At 22.4% G+C, this 15,090-nt stretch overlaps 1 protein-coding gene across 1 annotated transcript in view; it reads right to left on the bottom strand.

The window, feature by feature from the left end:
* Window positions 1-301: 301 nt before the first annotated feature.
* Window positions 302-15,090, bottom strand: part of LOC105359627 (peroxidasin homolog) — a 51,266-nt gene continuing 36,477 nt past the window's right edge. Inside the window, exons 3-5 of the mRNA XM_011496256.1 lie at window positions 11,054-11,282; window positions 8,714-9,013; window positions 302-665 (exon numbers count right to left, since the gene is read on the bottom strand). Of these exons, the coding sequence (XP_011494558.1) occupies window positions 565-665; window positions 8,714-9,013; window positions 11,054-11,282 (630 nt within the window). The 3' untranslated portion in view covers window positions 302-564. The remainder of the gene's footprint in view (window positions 666-8,713; window positions 9,014-11,053; window positions 11,283-15,090) is intronic.

Here is a 15,090-nt window from a genome sequence, read left to right as displayed (position 1 = left end):
AGTAATTTTAGAACGAGATTTTTATAAACCACTCATGATGGTCAAGTCAGTTACACTTCGTCACTTTATTTCACAGATTACTTCATTTTATTAATTTTCATATGGCGCAATAGTATTACTAACCTTCATTGGAATCTTTCCTGAAAAGAGAGTTTCAAATTTTTAATATCTATTAAAGTCTCGGTAAAGAATACATATTCGGGCGCTTATGCACAAGAATTCCTTCATTAACATTTCCCGATCTTTTTACTCATAATTGTTAATGTTATTCAGATTTGTATTTTGCTATCCCATGTTGGAAGCTTCGTTATAAACATTCGTACTAGCTAGCAGTTACGAATAACGTGGATGTGAAAAGTGTCACGTTTCCCGTCTTATTCATTTTTGCTTCAGGTTTGCTTTCATATTTTTATAGCTTTGAGAATAAAACAAGAAAACCCTCTATAGGTAACGATGAATAGTCTATGATATTCCATTCTCTTGATCAGGGATTTGGTTTCATATTTTAAATTCACATAGGCATTATTTTGTTTAATGCAATTAGCTTCATATAGTGTATATGAATTATACCGAGGATATGTACAAAATAATGAGAGACACTAAAAGACAGCTCGAGGATAAAATAGGTCCTGCCGTGCCCGTCTGCATCGCTTCTGGACGTTCACCTATAAAGATAAAGGCTTTTATGTGTTTTCATTCATATAAAAAAGTTGATGACATATGTAACGAAATACGAGGTCTTATATGCTCTTTCTAACGCTCTGTTTTTTATTATAATTACTTTTTATATTATTATAAGAAAGCTATATACAATTGGTGTCGATATGAATAAATTTGAGAATAAGTAATATTTTAATATTTCTAATTTATTGAAAATGTATCTGACAGGATTATTAAATGAACTAAAAATTAATATACATATTAATTAATCTTAATTTTCAAAATTGAAATACAATTTAAAAAGGATGTATTATTATTATTAACGTTTATAATATTTAGCATTAACAATTATTTTTATTAATAAGCAATATTTTTTCATAGAAAATATTGATTAATATTTATGATTTGATATTTAAATATTTTTAATTAAATGATATACACTATTTTTCATGAATTTATTAGACTTGAAATATTAAGATTTTAGTATAGTAAATTTTAATGGAACGAATAAAGTTTTATATTAAATAAACATTCTTATACTATATATAAATTAAGTATACTTGAATATTTGTATGTTATGTATTATTTATAAAATCAATTAAAGAATCATAAACGACTGTCTTCTTTAAAAGAGCTAATGTTTAATAAATAGAAAAATTTTGGGATATTGATGTTATAATTTCTTTTTAGATTTTATCGAAATCTCTAATTATATTAAATAACTATTAGTAACTATAATTCCTCTAGTAATATATGTGGATTTTTAACGAATTCATTAAACGGGCACTAATAGTCGTGAAATTGTTATAAATAACATGGTTGGTTACTATAATTTCTTTTGAATTACTATAATTTCAATATATAATATGTTTAATTATAAGTAATATCCAACATAAGTTGTCGCATAAATGTAACATATACCAAAAATACCTAGTTTGTAACATATTTTTTGTAATGATGAAATATTTGTTATTTTGTTTACAAAAAAATCTTTAAATAGACGGCATGTTAAAGTCGGCGGACATATGTAACGATGTTGTAACAGCATGTTTTATAGCAACTAAAAATCGATTTGAATTTACATATTAATATTTTGTATTTAAAGGTTTTTTCCTATTATTTAGTATTATATTTTAGAACTACATATTTATTAAAATTGTTATCATTTGTATTAAAATATTAATTATTGATTTGCATTGTATGGAATCCGATTTTACTATTCAATATTCTAATACAAATATGTTTTAATTTTTTATTCATGAAAACAAGTCATTTATCATTGAACATTTAATTAAAATAAAAAATAGAACAATAAAATAATTAAGGATAAGAAATTTAATTACAATACATTTAATAAGTATATTGGTTAGATTTTTTTGTTAATAATTTTAGTAAAATATTATTTTATATGGGAAAAATAATATACAATGATTGGAATAACAAAATTCATTTATATTATTATAAATAACTTTATACATGTGTTTCAATATAATCTATTACTTTCGATTTTCATTATAGATTGTATAATTGTATAATACATTCTTATTGTGTACAAAATAACATTATGTATAGCCTCTATTATGCTTGCAATTAATAATATTGAAAGATTATTTATTTAATTGCTCGAGTTTCTGTATTTACTATCATGAATTTCATAAAATTGAGATTAGCAATAATATTTACAAAAATAAAAACAATAATAAAATAATAAATTATATTACTAATAAATTATTTCTTATAGTGATTAAATATATTATTACCATGAACTTGCTTTTAGGTGAAATTGTTAGCATAAATTGTACCATAAAAGGTTCAATTCAGTTGAATGTGGAGAAACTCTAGTATTTTTATTACATAATTTAAGAATATATTATAAAATAATAAATTATTAAGCAAAGAAATAAATTCATATAACAGATTATAAATTATGAAGTTTATAAATTCTTATTTTAAATATAAATCATTTAATTTTTGAAGATTTACTGAATAAGATTAAAAATTAACATACAAGAGTTATAATGCGAAAAAGCTTTTTCTAAAATATTCTTGTTTCACGCTATTTACGGATATATATATGTATTACGCTAATATTTAAGGCAAACGTGAAGAAAGTTTACTTTTCCTGTAGTTTATTTAGGCAAATCTCGCGTCTCTGCGAATGAAGATCAAATTCACTCCTGCTTCTTTTCCTTTCAATGAGGGAATTATTCATATTATTATAAAATAGAACTACAGGCAATCTTAGTAGTAAGTAAATGTGAAAGAGAAATATCGAGAATTTTGTAAATATAAAAGACAATTAAAAGGTTTGAATTTATGTTATGAAAAGTTAGAATGTGAAATAAAAGAATGAAAATAAATAAAGGATATTGGAGAAAAAATTATAATAAAAATATGATAAATATTAATTGTTAATTTAACAGACTTATTATAATGAGAAAAATGTATAATTATAAGCATTTTTACAGATAATTTAATCATTTTATAGAACTGTTACTAATCCTACTATCAGTACTGTTGTAGTACAAATGTAACTTCTACCTTGATCAAATACATGAATAAATGGAAATAATTATTTGAGAATGAATGTGAATTTCATATTAATTAAATAAATTTCTTATTTAATTAAGAAAATAATATTACAGGTTCTTAATGCCTTTAATTTTGTAAGTTTGTATAATCAATTTTTCCCGACATTACAGCATAAACAAGCAGTTATCAGATTAGTAAAATCAATAAAATAAAAGAAGTAAAAATAAACAACAGTGAATGCTATAAATAATTATTAAATCCTTTGAAATGACGAAGCACGAAGGCATACATTATAATTTAGTAAAGCCTTTTTTAAAAATATTTGCGATAGATTTAGGAAAGGCTAAAAACACGGGATAAATTTTTAGGAAACTGCAATGATTCAGAGTTTTTGATATGGTCCAGGCCAGCTGTTGTGAACTAGCAGGAATTGGCTCAAAGCCAGTTCGATGGCTCGATTGCACTGTAGTCATAAAATGTGTTATTTAAATTCTTTGGAGCCCTCAAATTTGAATTTATTTTGGAATTATTATATTCGGAATATTAACATAAAAATATTTTGTATCGATAAATACGAAATGCTTTCATTCAAATTGAACATTTTATTATTCGGTATAGTTTTATTTTCTTAGGTTTCAGCAATATAATTACTTTATCTGAGTATATCTATACATATATATATATATATAGATAGATAGATAGATAGATAGATAGTAATGTAATTTTGAAAGATTTTTAACGCATGTAATAATCAAAGAATTTAGTTTCTGTTACATGTAAGTTATGATTAAAATCATATCGATTCGTTTCAATAGTTATTATTATTTTTTTCTGTAAATAATAACACTTGTTAATCAGTGTATTTATAAAGTAGATCATTTTAAATCAAATATTATATATATTTTATAACTTATATATTCAAATTATCTTCCGTATTTAAATTACAAATGTTCTTTTATGAATATTTTTTCATATCGACGTTTTATTTATGTTAGTTTTTTGGAAACGAAATTTCTAATAAAACATTTTATATTTTATGTCAACATAGCAATGGAAGTCATTTAATACTAAACATTACTTAAAAATGGAAGTATTGATTAATCTATTATTTGTATAAATACAATATTCATTTAATATATTTGTCGATTGCTTTCTGAATAACCAAATATTTTATTCAATAAACTGCATAATTTAATATCTGAAATACTATATTATTTAGAATTAGTAATAAATAATGAGTGACAATATCTCTATAGTAATTCATAAATTCATATAATAATTTATAATATAAATATAAATATGTCGATAATTTAATTTCGTAAATACTATATTATTTACAATTAGCAATACATAATGAGTCACAATGTTTCTATAATAATTAATTAATTCATACTCATAATCATTTTTAACTTGAATATAAGTATGTCAATAGTAAATAAGCCATTTTCGTTAATTTATTTGTCTTTGTTTATTTAATAAATATTTTTATGTCTATATTGTCCTATAAATTTTCATTAAACATGGAAATTTAAACATTCAAGCGTTTCTTTTTTTTCATTAGTTGTTTAATATTAGTACAATTTTCGTGGAATTATTACCTCATTCATAATATATGATATTATTCTCTAAATATCTTGATAATGAAATATGTAGATTCGGAATATTACAAAAAGTTTTGAAGGAATATTGAGAGATCTTACGTTGTGCTTACGACAAAAACTAAAAGAACCTAACAGAAAAGCAATGTGGTTGGTAGAAAATGTGGGTCAACTGTTAATGTTTATCCACAGATAATCCATGCTGCTAAAAGTATCGAACCAAAGAAGAATTTTTTCATCCCGCATCTGTTCTGATTACGCTGCCTATAAAGAACGTTTTCATTTTTGTAAGATTTTTTCAAATATAAAAGCACCTGTGGCAAAAAGGGCTAATATCAAGAGGGGCTCAAACTTTTGTATTGCGATAAATCAGAAATATTATTAATGTTAATTGGTCATGCGTATTACTAATTTATAAGTTATGAGTGATTAATTATTTTATTTTAAATGAATATAAATACAAAAGGTTTTTTTTTTATAGAAAGTTGTATTTTTCTCTAATGTAGATGAAAGTAAGGAAGACATTAATGCTTGTATTAAATGTTCAAACATATGGAAAGAGATGATAATTTTAGTCTTATCATTATCAATATTTTAAGATTATAGTCGCTTAGAAGATGATTGTGCATATAGACTAGTAGAAAAAGTAATTATTTGAATCAAATTCATTATCGATATTGTAAGATTATAATCGCTTAAAAGATGGTCTATCATGTTGACTATTTATGTACATATTGTTAAGTTAGGATCTGGGTTATTGCGTCATAGCATGAAAAGTACAGTGGTCAAGCACAACTTCTTTCATTCATCCAATATTATCAGTATTTAAGCCTCACTTGATGGCTATTATAGATGTCGTATCTATTTATGTCTTTGCTTAAGAAAGATGATTTATTTATAAAAAGGAATTTTTTCTTTAAGAAGATAAGGTTTATAAGACCTTCGAGGCTTAAGTTGTATAGATCTGACAAATTTATTAGAGGCCAAATATACGGAAATAATGGAGGTCTGGAATCATTAATCTACTGAAATTTCATTCACATTTCCACTACAGTAATTTAGAGAATCATATCACACACACACACACACACACACACACACACACACACATATATATATATATATATATATATATACATACACAATTTTTAATAAATAATGCAATAATTAATTTGCAATAAAAAAAATCCATGTATTTTAGGGGATAAAGCGAAATCAATATATGCTATTAGAGGTGTACTTTCTAGATGAAATATTAGATATTTTCAATACAAGAAAAACATGAATATGTGTTTTGAGCAATTTAAATAAGGGTAATTAAAAAACATTGTTGTTCAAATGTGGAGACCTATTCGTCAAAGAAAATTGGGGCAATAATGTAAAAGTCATATCAAATATAATCGAGATATTTGTAGAGCTTTTTAGAGAATACGAAGCTTTAATTTCATAAGCACCATTGTTAACTATTATACTTTAATAAGTACATATACAGCTCAATGTAATAGTATATAATATTTCTTTTACAATGTCGATTTGATAATTCTATTTTTAACTTTTGAATTATGTTTTTTATATATTATATTTATCACTATGGATATTGGCAACTGTGAATAAGTAAAGTTTATTGATAGATTTCTGTTTGCTATATAGTGTTGTATAATGATTAATTTTTATTAAAAATTAATTAAAATAATAAAATAATAAAATAATTCAAAATTAAATATTAAAATGAAGAATTGCAATACTCTAATTTCTGTTAATCCTTAACACGAATACAATAACATTTTATTTTAAATTAAAAAGTTATAAACATATATTAGATAACCTATTATAAAATATATCTTGAAAATTGAAATAAATTTTTAAAAATTGAACTGATAGCTCGAATAAAAAACATTTGTCATAATATTAAAAAAAAAAAAAATATATATATATATATAGTTTATATATAATATTAGTCACAAGTCAAAAACATAGATGAATTTATGTATTTATGATTCAATATAAGCTATAATTTATATTTCAATTTCTACATGTTAAAACACATTAAATATATAAAGCATAATACCAAGGAAAAATGCCAGCAAACATAGTAAAAACTAGAAACTTGAATCTTCTTTATTGGTAGCTAAAATGAAGGAAAAGAAAGAAAATAAAGAGAGAAACCGAGGCTGTGTGTATAAGCTACAGAGATTCCTTATCGTGCAATCGTTTTGAAAACAAATCAAAATATAATTTCCGGCATTCGGCTACAGATTGTTTTTATTGTATATACATCGACAATTGGTAGCATTCATTTTAACAAAGCATTGTAAATCTAATACCAAAATTCCGATTCATGAGAGATTCATGAAAGTGTTTTTCATATCTGTCCACGTATCAGTTTTACATCACTGCTTCTAAAAATTAAAATTAAATCATCGATAGTTTTCAAAATTTACCAAATAAATTTACACATATTTTTAAAATAATTATTTGAAAAATTCACTAGATTAATACCAATATAATATTCATATTTAATTCAATAAAATGAAAATGCGATAAAAAATTTCTTATTTATTCTCAATAGTATAGAATTAAAATTTAATCTATTAAATCATATTTTTGCAAATGATTAATAAATAATTTTAGAATTCTAATAAATAAAATATATATATATATATATATATATATTTTTTTTTTATTTATTAGAATTCTAAAATTATTATATAATTTATACCATAAAAATAGAATACATTTTTAGAATAATAACAAATAGTATAAAAATATTAAACATATATATATATATATATATATATATATATCATTTCAGATTTTTTTGGATTTTAAAATAAATTTTGAAAATACTATAATAGCATTTTTGAGATTTTGTAAGTTTGTATTCTTTTTCTTGAAAAATAAGGAAAATCAAGTTATATACTTTTTTGTTCGGAAGCATGAAAGTAATATCAAGTTTCTTGTTCTATAATATAAATGACTGGTTTAAGAGCTCTACGAAATACATTCAAGCTTAGGTTAAAGTATATAGTATCCGAATGGATTATGAGTTGTAGAAAATAACGTAATATTGTTAATTACAATAACAAATATTTCTTATTAGATCACATTATACAAGATAGGTTTCGGTCTCCTTATGAATTGTAATGGTTTGCAATCATTAAACAAAAAATTTATTTTAAATTGTATTCTGTTAAAATGAAATAAATGTTAACAGCTGATGCTTAATATCTTATTATATTATATAATCTACGTAGTTTATCTATGCATTTTGTTAAATGCATTTTTTTCTGCTATTACATATTGTTTTAGATAATAATAGAGAATAACTGAACATCTCGGATTAGTTGATTCATATAGGAAATGTCATAATAATAGCAATATTTGACCTTATGTAATTATAAATAAATATAAAATATTACAATTTGCTTTTGTAATTGAAATAGAATGTCATTTATTAGCTATACATTTTCCCAAGTCATTTCATCTAATATAATTAGAACGTGAACCTAAAGAGTAACATTATAAATTTTACAAGATATAACCTCTAAATTCTCATTATTTTCCGCCCTTGTACAAATACATTATTTCCCTAATTTAAATGATTACACATTAATAATAGTATGATCGAATCAATTATATATGCATAATTTGGGAAAAAGCCGTTATGTTGGACTTTTTAAGGAAGCCTATCAATCATGCACAATGTTTAAAAATTCCCGCGCTTATGAGTGTGCTCAATGATGTAACGAATATACCGTATTAGTGTATGAGCTAAGGAGAAGTAAATTACCGAAAGTATATTGAAAAGTTAGATCAACGGCCTGGATCAGAATGCATCTCTGCCTAGCTTAACCGGAGATTACGCGAGGACGCAACCCACGGGAGCGAAAACAAAGGATAAAATTTATGGCGTCGGAACTCACCGTTGAGAACATGGACCCTGATGGACGACATATTCGCGTTGCTCGGCTTGCATTTGTACTCCCCGGAGTCCGAGGGTTGGGCCGCCTGTATGAGGAGCCAGGAGGTCGTCACGTCGCTGCCCTTCTCGGTTATCACGGACACGCCACCCCTGGGACTATCGTAGCTCATCACAGCATCGTTGTAATACCAGAAGATAAAAGCCGGCGGTTCCCAACTGAAGTGGATCGCACACGTCAGGTTTATCGTGCTGCCAGCTCCGACATACAACTCCGGTCCACCTAATATCGTTGCTGTCGGTACTGGAACAAATATAAATATACTAATTAATGCAAGGATTTATTTTTAATCATTACCCGCTTTATCATAGCAAGCAAACTATTTTCCATTTTCCGTTAATTCCGTTAATTAAGCATTTCATGAGCTGTTACTTGTTAATTGGAAGAAAAAGTTTATTAATAATCGCCTCTGCGAATCAATAATGTTACAATTAGAATTTGAAATTGTTAAGAGACGGTTTTTGATAAAATTAAAATTCTTATATTCAGCTGTAAAGTATTTTCATTTTACATTATGTTAAAGATAATATTTATTTTATAATAACGACTATTATTACGTTTACTATACTTTATATCATTATACGTATTATTATAAACTTGCAAAATATAATAATACTAGTAACTATTGTATCGGTATTGACAACAAATTTAAAATAAATTCTAATTAATATACTGCATACTATAACAATAATTAAAAATGCGTTAAAATACAGTTAAACTAAAAATTCATTAGAAAAAATTGTTTACAAACTTTTTAATATTTCATGCAACACATGAATCGTTTCTATTCAGTTAGGCCGGATTGTAATAAATGATGTTTCAATTTCAACTATAAAAATACTAATATTCTACATTCTATATACTATTTTTAATAATAATTAAATAAGTTTTACAACTAAATTAAAAAGAACCTTATATAATAAGGTTATATATTATATATTATTATATATTTATAATAATAATAGCATTAATTTTTAAAATCTTGATTTGTTTTAGAAAATTTAATTCCATTATATTTTCTATCACAATTTTCACTATAAATAATACATTTTTATTTTTATCAAATAATATTTACATATTTCTTTCACTAGTTTTCACGTTCATTTATAAATTAACATTTATTACTCGTTGTAAAATTTAATTGAAAATATCATATAGATCTTGATTATGGTAAAGTTTGTTATTAGTTCATAATGCTATATCGTACTATATATACTAAGAAGAGATTATGTAAGATTTTATTATCAAGATAAAAATATTTTCTGTATAATCTAGTATATAAGCTCTTCATTAATGATATACGTATTAATTAACCTAGTAGTCATTTGACAGTCATTAAAATATTTCAATCTAATTATTTCTAATTTATAATGCTTCCTCGAAATTAAATATTCAAACAAAACGAAATATTCATTTATTAATTCTGAATTTAAATATATATATTGTTATGTATGTAAGTGTAGGAACTTTATACTAAAATTATATAAGGAATGTTTATAGAAATGTAAATATTGAACTAATAAATTTTCGTTATAAATTTAGTTCGAATTCACTAATATAATTAAAATATTTTGATGGATTTTGTATTAATTAATATAGAATAGAATATATATTATTTTATTAGTATTTTATTTTAATATTGAAATTAAAACGAAAATTACTTTGATGATGAATTCTCAATTCTATAAAGTTTATATTTTATAAGGAATAGTTCAAAATCCAAATTACTAAATTGTATTACTGCTTGCAAAATTAAATTAGATTTTCATGAAATATTCATATTCAAGCTTAAAGGACTACTATGCTGCACATAAAATTATTTAATAAATGTAATAATACATATTTATTATTTATAACATTTTTATATATTATTTATATATATATATATATATATATATATATATATATATATATATATTTTTATAATGTATGGACTTATTATTAATTATGCAATTAAATGTAGTAAATAATGAATATTACGAAAGTAAAGGGCAATTTAATAATACTTCTGGAATATTATAGTGAAATTGATTTGTGTACTACTTAATTTAAAGAAACTTGGCATTATTTTTACTTTTAACACTGTTTCAATTATTAAACAAATTATTAACAAAATATGGGTATTGTTATCTGTACTATTATACATAGTACATGTGTATGTATAAATCAATGTATCATGGAAATATAAAAAAATTTCAATTATATTTTGTATTAATTTTGTATAATACGAATGATATAGAATAATTTTGAACTTATTTTTAATCAAAATACAGTTTATCTCACCAACAACGTTTAGATGATATTGATGAGCTCTGAGTGGAATAGTCGAAATCTGACATTCGTAAATACCCTCATCTCTTTCTTGGGCCCACTTGATACAAAGAGTCCACTCGGACCACTCATTATTTGATCCTGTATTAGGTTTGTGTAAAGCTTGAAATCGCTGGTCACTTGTGTAAGTGTAAGCTCCTGCGGTTAGGATATGAATGTCTCGATGTCTAACCCAAGATACCTGCATATAAAAGACAATAATAGGAAAGAAATTTTAATTTAATTCTATTTATACTATATCATATTATTATTATTATTATTTACAGTAAGTATATATTAACAATAAATGAAACGTTGGATAGATAAAATTAATAATCTTAAAAGAAGCAATTAAAATTTGCAATATTGAAAAGAGCTATTTTAATTCTGGAGAATTGATTACAAAATTTATTAAAAGCATATTGAATATATATTCAGATTGTTTTTAAGTAATTTTTTTCTTTTTAAATTATATTACTTTAATTAAAAGAACTATAATTCTTAATTATTATATTTTAATTTTTATTTTATTTTTTTTTTTTTTTTTTTATGTAATTTTGACAATAATTACTTAATGCAAGAAATGTAGTGAACAAAAATAAAATCATTACAGTAATAAATTAATACAGTAATACATGAACATTGCTTTATGTTAGTATAAACATACTCTGTATTTAAAAGCATGTAAATTCAAATATACAATAAATCTAATTAATTATAAATAAAGTCAATTATATTAAATATAATTAATAGTATTTATACATATTAATTATAATATGAATGTTAAAATATTAGAATCTACTAAATATTTTTTTTCCATCGAATTTAATAATAATATCACATATTTTTCGATAAGATAGTAGTTACAAATATTTACTTTTTTCTCTAATTAATATAGAATAAATTTTAATATCCGATAAGAGAGGTATATTGTACGATTTTATTTTATTTATAATTACGAATATTATAAATATTCTGTACGACTACTTACTTACTTATGCAAATATATAATGAGACTTAAATTCAAGTTTAAACCCTTTTACTTAACATTAATATTTGTAATTCGACATATAAGAATATCACACACAAATTATGTTAATAATATAGATGGAGATTTTTATATTTTCATTATTACTAAAATAATTTAAAAATCACTATTATTTCGACTTTTTATTGAATTTTAATAAAAATAATTTAAACCCTTATATAATTTAGTTATATATAGCTTTGTTCTTCCACATTATAATGCAGACATATATATATATACATGTTTATGGACTGACCAAGTTGGGATCATTGAAGAGTGAACGAGAAAACTTTTGTGTAATCGGTAATTTGGAAATATATGAATAAAATTCTTAATATCATGATATCATAATATTTAAATAAATCAATGATTGATTAATTTCCTTAAAAAGTATATCATTTTTAAGAATATAATATTAACAATATTAACTGTATATAATTTAATAATTTTCATTTCAAAATGTAGATCTAATTTGACAAATGGAAAGTTATAATAAATTGTTACATTAATTTTTGTTTGCCATATAATTAAATTTATGAAAACAATGTACACATTTTTTTTTTTGGACAAGTAATAAAAGGAGTTAATTATAATAAAATCTAAATAATTAAAAAAGAAGTATTATTGCAGTTAGAATTTTGTGTATACTATAATTTTTCTAAAGTTATAGAACTTATTGCATTAAATTTATTAGTAAATAGACTAAATATGAAATTATATATTAAACAAGGACTAATATCAATTAAATACTAAATATTAGTCTTCGAATATGAGAAATTGTAAAACAATTCTACACAAGTTTGTGTATTGTATACCATTAAGAAAAGTAGTAGTAAATACATTTATAGAAAAATAGTTCAGAATATTTAAATAGTATTATATTATTGAATTAAAATTTTTTAAATATATATAGATTTTGTAAACTTGAAGTGAATTATTGTTGACAAAGCATATACTAAATAAGTAAATCTTTAATAATAGTGTCAAAATTTAAAATATATCCAAATTTACACAGACAATAATAAGTATTATAATATACAAATAATTTTAACGAATATAAACGCTTAAAATATCATTGTCGATCATCGTTAAGAGTACAACCAAATGTTTAATATTATGTCGTTGTATCAACTAATAACATACAAACTTTTTATATTTCCGCAATTTATAATTTAAAACTTATTCAAAATTGTATCACCAATTTTTGCATATATTTATATATATAAAACATGAGTTCCGAATTTTTAAATTCTTGAGAATGTTTTTAATCTTTTCAATAATATAATTTTTTTCGTATAGACAAAATTATTTCATACTTAGTATAATTTTGAATATATTTTGTATGACTCAAGCATCCATAAAAATATTTTTCTATTAATTGATTTCCTTAGTTTCTTATGTACATTCATTTAAGCAGAACATTTTCTTTTATACTTTTACATTTGGATAATTAAGGTTATTTTTAACTGCTTCTATTTACAATAAGAATAATATCGATTATTCATATGGATTTTTATTGTTAAAACATTATATATTTTTTATGTATAAGATTTTATTGTAACGATGGACTTACGATATAAATTTGCTTTTTTATAAATTTTTTTTATAAACTTTTTTTTATAAACTTTTTATATAAATGAGACTGAAAATTTCAATATCGATTGATTTAGCTAGATTTATTTTAAAAAATTTTAACATCTTAGATTAGATAGATAGATTTCTATGAGAATTCAGTTAATGGAAATGCGAAGAAATTAAAATAATTATTTTTCAAGTATACTGTAAAATAGTTTTTAACAGCTTTTAGAAAATCTTGAAAATATTCTGAACATTTTTTTTTTAAATCTGTTATTCTATAACAATTATTTTATTATATGGCAGCTATTTTATTCAATTTTAATATATTGTCTAACGTTTGTTTAATTATCTAATATGTATTTATATAACATGCAACGTGTTATTATTTGAAATTTATATTACTTTGCGAATAAAATGAATCTTTTCAATTTTATGGATTGGTTTATTATATATTAAAAAAAAAAATTATTAAGTATTCACCAAAATGAATATAGATTTTAAATAAAAATTATATCTTTGTGTACCTATGATGGATTTATTGTTGTTGTATTAAATACATTAAAACTTATCGAAAATAGAATTTTCAGAGATTGTAATGAAGCGATTGATGTAAAAGATTTATATTTTAAAATATATATTATTAAAATTGAACAATTAAAAGTTATAAATTAAAATGAAAAAAAAAAACTATTTTTTATGTTAACGAATGAAATAATTTCTTTTCACCTTAATATTTTATTTACAATTTTATATATAACATTTCAGAATAAAAATTGCGTTTATTACTACTGTATATTAAAAAAATTAAGTATGTCTTTGTATCTTACATATGAAATAGTAGAGTTTCATATTATTCCTGCCAAGATAATAGTAATCTGTGGTATAATCGTAAGTTTATGGAACAAAGTTAACGAGAAATTTAAGTAACATTCAAATTTATAGATAACACAAGTAAAGTAGAGTATAAAATAATTTTGACATATATTTAAGAAGAAAAAATAAGGATTGGTACATTATGAGAAATAGGGAGGACGTGTAGATAGATAGATGAAGTGAAAGAGAAAGAGAAATGCAGAGTCAGTCTCATTTTTGACTTGTGATATGTAAATTTACGAAATGAAATTTAGAATTTATAAGTATTTAGAAAATCACCATCAAAGGGAATCACTAAAAAATTTAGCGAAATATTTCTAAATGTCTGTTAAATACAATAAAAAAGTTGAAACTTTTATAGTTTATTATATATATATATATATATATATATATATATATATATATATATATTTATATCATTACTGCATTATTTTAAAATTATTATTGATGATAAATAAATTATTTGGAATTTTTATATTTGTCGAGTGTCTGATTTTCATTTATATCACTAATTAATAATTCATAATTTTCA

This window comes from Ceratosolen solmsi, unplaced genomic scaffold, assembly GCF_000503995.2.
Source record: "Ceratosolen solmsi marchali unplaced genomic scaffold, CerSol_1.0 scaffold29, whole genome shotgun sequence".
NCBI classification, from domain to species: domain Eukaryota; kingdom Metazoa; phylum Arthropoda; class Insecta; order Hymenoptera; family Agaonidae; genus Ceratosolen; species Ceratosolen solmsi.
This window is presented reverse-complemented; position numbering and strand designations above follow the sequence as displayed.